The sequence below is a fragment of the Mandrillus leucophaeus genome, unplaced genomic scaffold, assembly GCF_000951045.1.
Source record: "Mandrillus leucophaeus isolate KB7577 unplaced genomic scaffold, Mleu.le_1.0 Scaffold521, whole genome shotgun sequence".
NCBI classification, from domain to species: Eukaryota; Metazoa; Chordata; class Mammalia; order Primates; family Cercopithecidae; genus Mandrillus; species Mandrillus leucophaeus.
The window spans coordinates 542372-551547 of NW_012105598.1; the positions used below are offsets into that span (position 1 = coordinate 542372).

At 46.8% G+C, this 9176-nt stretch overlaps 1 protein-coding gene across 1 annotated transcript in view; it reads left to right on the forward strand.

Annotated features, from left to right (window-relative positions):
* Positions 1–6275, forward strand: part of RAC1 (ras-related C3 botulinum toxin substrate 1 (rho family, small GTP binding protein Rac1)) — a 63362-nt gene extending 57087 nt beyond the window's left edge. Inside the window, exons 5-8 of the mRNA XM_011996665.1 lie at positions 1316–1372; positions 2797–2859; positions 4208–4367; positions 4657–6275. Coding sequence (XP_011852055.1) covers positions 1316–1372; positions 2797–2859; positions 4208–4367; positions 4657–4787 — 411 coding nt within the window. The 3' untranslated portion in view covers positions 4788–6275. The remainder of the gene's footprint in view (positions 1–1315; positions 1373–2796; positions 2860–4207; positions 4368–4656) is intronic.
* The last annotated feature ends 2901 nt before the right edge of the window (positions 6276–9176 follow it).

Below are 9176 nucleotides of genomic sequence, written 5' to 3' on the forward strand. Positions count from 1 at the left end.
TTTTTTTTTTGAGACAGAGTCTCACTCTGTCACCCAGACTGGAGTGCAGTGGCGCAACCTCTGCCTCCTGAGTAGCTGGGATTACAGGTGTCCACCACCACCCCCGGCTAATTTTGTATTTTTAGTAGACACGGGGTTTCACTATCTTGACCAGGCTGGTCTTGAACTCCTGACCTCGTGATCCACCTGCCTTGGCCTCCCAAAGTGTTGGGATTACAGGCGTGAGCCCTTTTCTTAAAATAGTTTCAGGGTTCTATGTTGGAAGAGCGAGTTTGTCAGTTTTTATTGGAATAAAGAAATGAATTGACAGCATTGTGATAAACACTGGAAGTGTTCACTTCTCAAATTTGTCCATGGCTGGACGTGGTGACTCACGCCTATAATCCCAGCACTTTGGGAAGTCAAGGTGGGTAGGAGTTCGAGACTAGCCTGGCCAACATGGTGAAACCTGGTCTCTACTGAAAATACAAAAAATTAGCTGGGCATGGTGGTGGGCACCTGTAGTTCCAACTACTTGGGAGACCAAGGCAGGAGAATCGCTTGAATCCAGGAGGCAGAGATTACAGTGAGCTAAGATCGTGCCACTGCACTCCAGCCTGGGCAACAGAGCAAGACTCCATCTCAAAAAAAAAAAAAAAAAAAGCTTGTGCTTAAGGGGTGGCTTCCCCCAGACCTGCAAAGCGGCCCAGAATTGGGGGCCTTGGTGTCAGCAACAGTGTTGATTTTGATAATGCAAGTCTGTACATTCAAACCAGGCTCCCAGAACTAGGTGGAAGATAGGAACATTTCTGCATAGGAGACCTGGAATGTTCTAGTAGCATTAAAACTGTCAGCCCTGAGGCCTGGCTATGTTCTGGGAGAGCCCTTTGTCTGGTAGGCATCATTTACCGATGGGTACTTTTGTTGTGTGCTGTGGCTTCAGCTAGGCTGTGTCTGAGAACTCAGATGGAGCACTGGAAAGTGCCGGTGGCTCCCGCCTGCCTTTGCGGTAAGGGACGGTGCAGAACATCTCCGGCTGTGCGGGCTGTTGTAGATTCTGGTGGGTGCTGCCATGGGAGGAGGAGCACGTTGTTGCCCCCATCAGGATCTGCCTGACCTCTGTTCACCATTGTTGAACTTCTTACGCCCGCTTTTGACCAGGTAGTGTGGAGTGTTTCAGTGGCATTTGTCATCGAAGATGTTAGACTATTATATGCTTTTGGATCCCTCTGGAGGGTTAAGACAAAATTCTAATAAAGAATCGATAAGAGGTTATGTTGATTTTTATTTTCCTCAGTCTGTACTAAACTCAAACCAAGTTCTCATGCATTACTAGGTTGGAGAAACGTACGGTAAGGATATAACCTCCCGGGGCAAAGACAAGCCGATTGCCGTATGTAAAACTTTCAGTCCACTTCAGTTTCAAGCTTTCTCTGTTCTCTCATTTCACTTCGTTTTCTTAGGATTTTTTTTTATTAAGCCTCAAGCTCCTTGAGTGTTTTATATTTAATTCACTCAAAGTTGGGGTTTTGCTTGATGAAATAAACTTGATTAGAGTGTGATAGTTTACCCACCGGCTTGAATTAAAGCAGTTTGTGAACTGCCATCTTCCCCTCCCGAGTGAAAGGAGCGGGGAGAGTGAGAGGGCCCCTCTCCTGGCTGGTTGGAGATGCAGATACGGAGACTCCTCTTGGAAGCCCACCTAGCTGTGAGCCGAGCCGGAGCAGGACTAACCTTGTTGCCGGGGCCTTCTTTCTCCGCTTCGGTGTCCCGTGTGGTGGGGCTGTCTGGGCGCGGCTGTGCGGTGCTGCTGAGCTAACCCCACCGTGCTTGAGATGGTGTGCTGGGTGCCGCGGTGATTCTTGGACGAGCTTGTGCATGCGCCAGCATTCTTCAAATGCCAGTTATAAAAAGCTGTTGTGTGGGATGTTTCTTTCCCTTTCAGGTACAAGGTATCAGCTGGAGGGTTGAAAGTGTAGCTTGGGAATTGTGTGCATTTCATAAAGTAGCATAATTGCCTTTTTCTAGGAGAATGTTTTAGAAATGTAGCATTTTAGAAGAAGTTCTTGGGCATTTTTAAAGACAGGTAAATATTTGAATTTGGTTTGACACAAAATACAGAATGGAGGAAGCATGCAGATGTCTGGCGTGTTCCCCGAAGCACCCTCCACTGTGTCCTCCGCACCCACCCTTCGCGCCTCTGCTTCAGCCACAGCTGCCCCGGGAGCGAGTTCTCCTGAGGCCCTGGCTGTGCTGACTCGAGGGCAGCGTGAGGGTGGTCGTCAGCTGTGAAGGTGCCACTTACACACTAAGTCCTCCTTCCTTGCGGAGGGAAGGGCTCAAGTAGCAAATATTGGAGCCCCCACTTGGTGCTGGGAGCTGTGACAGGCAGCTCCTGAAGAAGCAGTTTAATTGGAACCAGTGACCATCTGAAAATGTTTGTACTCTAAACCAGATTTTACAGAAATACTGGAATCATACCTTCATACTTGATTTTTTCTGTTTAGATAGATAGGCGGAAAGGAAGCCTCCTGGGGGGTCTGATCTGATCCTCCCGATCCTTGAAGAGCTTCCGGCATCATTCTGCCTTCACGTTCCCCATTTTCATAAGTAACTGGTGGCTTGACATGCTGGGTTTGGTTTGGGAGCCCTCTGACAAACTGAAAGGGTGGATCAGGAAGCGTCTGACCAAGCCACTGGTGCCTAGTAGACACGCTCTGCGTCCGACAAGTCCTTCCCAGCAACATCCAGAAAGCAAAGTGCAGGCTTTGTTCCAAGGTCGTTGTCTAAATGTTTCCCTGTGTTTCCTTTTTGTAGGATGTGTTCTTAATTTGCTTTTCCCTTGTGAGTCCTGCATCATTTGAAAATGTCCGTGCAAAGGTAGGTGGGGATTTAAAGTATGTGAGTTATAGAATGACACTCTCAGAAATAAATACTTTAAAATATCACTTAGCCTAGGAATTTTCAGTTATTTAAATTGGTTTTAGTAATTTGCTACTTAAGTACATGATTGGGTTTTTTATTCTTTTGAGACGGGGGTCTCACCCTGTTGTCCAGGCTGGAGTGTGGTGGTGACATCGGAGCTCACTGTAGCCTTGAGCTCCTGGGCTCAAACAGTTCTCCTGCAGTTCTCCTGCCTCCATTCCCGTGTTGCTGGGACTGTAAATGTGCGCCGCTGTGCCTGGCTAATCTTTAAAAATTTTTTGTAGTGCTGGTTTTGTACACCCTGGCTGGTCTCAAACTCCTGGGCTGAAGTGATCCTTCCACTTCAGCCTCCCAAAGTGCTGGGATTATGGGTGTGAGCCACTGCGCCTGAGCCATCAACAGTTTATTTTTATTTATTTATTTTTGAGATGGAGTCTTGCACTGTCACCCAGGCTGGAGGGCAGTGGCACGATCTTGGCTCACTGCAACCTCCACCTCCCGGTTCAAGCGATTCTCCTGTCTCAGCCTCCTGAGTAGCTGGGATTACAGGCGCCCGCCACCACACCTGGCTAATTTTTGTACTTTTAGTAGAGATGGGGTTTCACCATGTTTGCCAGACTGGTCTCAAACCGCTGGCCTCAAGTGACCCACCCACCTCAAACTCCCAGAGTGCTGGGATTTCAGATGTGAGCCACTGTGCCTGGCCTAATATGTGGATTTTTAAAGCTTCAGGTTCTGGTTCAGAAGTTTCCTGGACCTCATTAAAATAATGAGGCACTCAGAATTGGTCTAATAAAACTAACCACCATTTCTTTCCACTCCAGTCTTTTTCACAAACTTCTTAGTGAAAATGACGAGACAGGCCCTTCAGTAGGGACATTTTCAGTGGGGATAATGGCGGCAGACCTGAGACCTTGGGCTAGGTAGTTTATTCTCGTTTCTGAACAGATGATGAATTTTCTCAGATGACCCTAAGAACTTGTTTTACCAAAAACAAAGTGGTTTATTTGCTTTGGGAGGAACTCTCTTCCCTTCCGCCTCTTCCCCTGCGGTTGTAGAGCCCATTCTCTCTAGTCGTGGTTCTGTCCGGCCATGATCCGGAGTCCTAGCTTGCTCATGGAACACCTGAGATGTTTCTTATGGCTCAAGGCTCACATTGAAGGTGGGAACCACATGAAGGCTCGGTGGGGAGGCTGTGCCTGAGGTTAGGTGTCTGGCACAAGTGCCGCCGGCTGGGTGTGATTTAGGTGAAGGGCGTCTGTAAAAGAGCACATCACAACCTCTGTTCCTTCTTCACATCTAGTGGTATCCTGAGGTGCGGCACCACTGTCCCAACACTCCCATCATCCTAGTGGGAACTAAACTTGATCTTAGGGATGATAAAGACACGATCGAGAAACTGAAGGAGAAGAAGCTGACTCCCATCACCTATCCACAGGGTCTAGCCATGGCTAAGGAGATTGGTATGGAATCCTGCGTTTTTCCTCTGCCTTGTACGTCTTTTATTGTAGTGACAGAGACTGGAGTCCAGTCTGGGAAAGGAGGGTGTGTGTCTCCCACTCAGGGCCTGGTTGTACTCTTGGGGAACCAGCTGGCATCGCCCTCTGGGTCTTAATGTCAGCGTTGGAAGGTGGAAGCAGGGCTGGGAGCCGGCAGAAGGTGCCCAGGCCCCCGGAGCTGCCTCCCGCCGGTGTTGTGATCAGAAGAGAGTGGGCTCAAGTGTACACTGCTGTGTGGTCGTGTTTCCTGTAGGTGCTGTGAAATACCTGGAGTGCTCGGCGCTCACACAGCGAGGCCTCAAGACAGTGTTTGACGAAGCGATCCGAGCAGTCCTCTGCCCACCTCCCGTGAAGAAGAGGAAGAGAAAATGCCTGCTGTTGTAAACGTCTGAGCCCCTCGTTCTTGGTCCTGTCCCTTGGAACCTTTGTACGCTTTGCTCAAAAAAAAAAAAACGGTGGAGCCTTCGCACTCAATGCCAACTTTTTGTTACTGATTAATTTTTCCATAAAACCATTTTGAACCAATCAGTAATTTGAAGGTTTTTGTTTGTTCTAAATGTAAGAGTTCAGACTCACATTCTATTAAAATTTAGCCCTAAAATGACAAACCTTCTTAAAGCCTTATTTTTCAAAAGCCCACCCTATTCTTGCTCAGATTAAGAGTTGCCAAAATACCTTCTGAACTACACTGCATTGTTGTGCTAAGAACACCGAGCACTAAACTGTGTAAGGACCTTCGTCTTTGAGAAGACTGTAGCCTCTGCAGTTAGGAGATGCAGACACTTGCTCAGTAGTTCTCAGATGTGTAAAGCAGAACAGCCTCCTGAATGGTGCGTTGCCATTGAACTCACCAGTGATTTAGCGGCCCATGTTCACGACATAACATTGTACTGTAATGGAGTGAGTGTAACAGCTCAGCTCTTTGGATCAGTCTTTTTGATTTCATAGTGAGTTTTCTGACCAGCTCTTGCGGAGATTTTGAACAGAACTCGTGTTTCCTCTAATGAAGAATTCTGTTTAGCTGTGGGTGTGCCGGGTGGGGTGTGTGTGATCAAAGGACAAAGACAGTATTTTGACAAAATACGAAGTGGAGATTTACACTACATTGTACAAGGAACAAAAGTGTCACGGGTAAAAACTCTAAAAGGTTAATTTCTGTCAAATGCAGTAGATGATGAAAGAAAGGTTGGTATTATCAGGAAATGTGTTCTTAAGCTTTTCCTTTCTCTTACACCTGCCATCCCTCCCCAAATTGGGCATTTAATTCATCTTTAAACTGGTCGTTCCCTTAGTCGCTAACTTAGTAAGTGCTTTTCTTATAGGACCCCTTCTTACTGAGCAATATGCCTCCTTGTATTATAAAATCTTTCTGATAATGCATTAGAAGGTTTTTTTGTAGATGAGTAAAAGTGCTTTCCATGTTACTTTATTCAAAGCTAATAAGTGCTTTCCTTAGTTTTCTAGTAACTAGGTGTAAAAATCATGTGTTGCAGCTTTATAGTTTTTAAAATATTTTAGATAATTCTTAAACTATGAACCTTCTTAACATCACTGTCTTGCCAGATTACTGACACTGTCACTTGACCAATACTGACCCTCTTTACCTCGCCCACGCAGACACACGCCTCCTGTAGTCGCTTTGCCTAATGATGTTCCTTTGGGTCTGTGAGGTTCTGTAAACTGTGCTAGTGCTGACAATGTTCTGTACAACTTAACTCACCGGCAAGAATACAACGCGGAACCTTTCAGCCACGACAACAGGATTTTTTAAATTGACAGTTGCAGAATTGTGGAGTGTTTTTACATTGATCTTTTGCTAATGCAGTTAGCATTATGTTTTGCATGTATGACTTAATAAATCCTTGAATCATACAACTGGTAATACTGGTGTTTTTGAGACTTGATGAACAAGTTCCTGGTGTGCGTTTGTTTGCCTCACTTTAAAGTCCCGGGTTGTTGGAGACAGTCATTTTCAATGCATGTCTCCACACAGGAGGGACAGAGGGAGTGCCACCTCCAGGGGAGAACTGGGTGAGCCCAAACAATACGGCAGGAGTGGAGGTGACGTTCACGTTTGGACCTGTCGAACAGCGGCGAAGCTCTGGTGGAGAAACGCGCGTCGGGGGCTGTGCACATCCTGGCCCAGAGCTTGGGGCTGAAGATGCAGACATTGGGACCCTAGACTGGCCCTGGAAGAGTAGAGGTTGGTGAACCCCACACACCCTTAAGGTCCTTTCCAGAGGCTGGCTGGGTGGCTTACGCCTGTAAGCCCAGCGCTTTGGGAGGTTGAGGCAGGAGGAGTGCTTGAGCCCAGGAATTCTAGACCAGCCTGGACGAGAGAGAGAGCTCTCCACCAAAAAAAAAAAAAAAAAAAAACACAAGAGCCTGAACTTGTACTATATAAAGGTTCATGTTAGAATTCGTTTTCTTAAAATTCCTTTTTATTGCTTTGAAGATTTTTTTTTTTTTGGTTTTGTTTTGTGTTTTTGAGATGGAGCTTTGCTCTTGTTGCCCAGGCTAGAGTGCAATGGTGCGATCTCGGCTCACTGCAACTTCTGCCTCTCAGGTTCAAGCGATTCTCCTGCCTCAGCCTCCTGAGTAGCTGGGATTACAGGCATGTGCCACCACACCCAGCTAATTTTTTGTATTTTTTTTAGAAGAGACGGGGTTTCACCGTGGCCAGGCTTGTCCACTTCGGCCTCCCAGAGTGCTGGGATTACAGGCCTGAGGCACCACCCCCAGCCGAGTTTTTTTTTTTTTTTTTTTTTTAACAGATTAAATAATGCAGTTTTTGTTTTTTGAGACAGGGTCTGGCTCTGTCTCACAGACTGGAGTGCAGTGGCGTGATCTTGGCCTGCTGCAACCTATGCCTCCTGCGCTCAAGCCATCCTCCCACTTCAGCCTCTGGAGTAGCTGGGACCACAGGTGCGCGCCACCACACCCAGCTAACTTTTTTGTATTTTTTGTAGGGTTTTGCCATGTTGGCCAGGCTGGTCTTGAACTCCTGAACTCAAGCAATCCGCCAGCCTGGACCTCCCAAAGTGGTGGGACTCCAGGTGTGAGCCACCATACCTGGCAGTAATGCAGTTTTTAAAAGTTTTAGTGGTTTTTAAAGAAAAACAGTCTTCCCCCTTCGTACCCTCTCCAAAAGGAATACTTTGGTTTGCTTACCTGATTTTTGGTATTTTACCTGCCCGTGTCTAAATTAGGCTTTTTGTGCCAGTGAAACTTCTGAGTTCAACCATTCTCATCGACATTCCCACCATGGAATGGTTGCAATGCTTTCCCGGTTGCAACCCTCTCCACCCAAAACCTTTCTCATCCCCTCAATATGATGGTTTTGGTGGACTCAGTTTAGTGCCTGCACAGTCACTACTACATAAACTACTCACCGGCCATGCCATGTAGCAACAAAACTGCGTTTCCTGCACAACTTCTGGTTTTCTTTGGGATAATTAGTACTTTGCTTACTTTCCTATGTACTGAATTCAATTGTGAACTACTTTTTTTTTTTTTTTGAGGCAGGGTCTTGCTCTGTCATCCAGGTTGGAGTGCAGTGGTGCCATCACAGCTCCTGGGCTCAAGTGATCCTCCTGCCCTAGCCTCCTGAGTAGCTGGGACCACAGGTGTGTGCAACCATGCCCAGCTAATTTTAAAAAATTTTTAGTAGATTGGGGTTTCCCTATGTTACCTAGGCTGGTCCTGAACTCCTGGCCTGAAGCCACCATTCCACCTCAGCCTCCCAAAGTGCTGGGATTACAGGTATGAGCCACTGTGCCCGGCCTCAGCTGTGAACTTTTCATCTGTTGCCTAAACCTCTCAAAATGGTCAGATGTGTTGTTATTTTGCCAATATCCATTTTCCTGAAGTCATCTGACCTGCACCTCTCTTAGGTGCTGGTCTTCATTTCCTGCACCTAGATTCTCTTTTTTTGATTTACTTCATCCTGAATGGTTTCTCCAAGAGCTCCTTGAGAGTGTGCTGGTGGAAGTACACACAGTCATGCATCATGTAATGACATTGTAGTCAACAGTGTATTGCATATATGATAGTGTGTGAGACTACCTTATTTTTACTATAACTTTTCTGTGTACAGATATGCAAATACCACTGTTAAAACTGCCAACTGCATTCAGTATAGTAACGGGCTGTGCAGGCGAGTAGCCTGCGAGCAGTGAACAGGCCCCACCTTCGACCTAGGTCTGTAGTAGGCTGATGTTAACAATGAAATCACCCATGTGTTTCTCAGAATGTTTACCTGTTAAGTAAGGCATCACTCTTATTTTTGAGGCCCTGCATCTTGACAGCTGTTTTACAGTACCTCTGGCTGGGCCTAAAATTCTAGGTTGGTGTTAACATCCCTTTTAAGTTATATTGAGACAGGGTCTTACTTTGTTACCCAGGCTGGAGTGCAGGAGCATCATCTCAGCTTACTGTGGCCTCGATGACCTGGGCTCAAGCAAGCCTGCTCAGCGTCCCGAGTAGCAGGGACTACAGGTGTGCACCACCATGCCCAGCTAATTTTGTTTTGTAGAGATGGGATCTGACTATGTTGCTCAGGTTGCAGATTTTTTCTTTTGAGACAGGCTCTTGCTATGTTGACCAGGCTTAGACTCAAACTCCTGGGCTCAAGTGATCCTCCCACTGCAGGCTCTCAAGTAGCTGGGACTACAGGCTTTGGCCCCACTGCACCCAGCCTCCCTTTGGTTAAAAAAATTTATTCTTGGCTGGGTGCGGTGGCTCACGCCTGTAATCCCAGCACTTTGGGAGGCC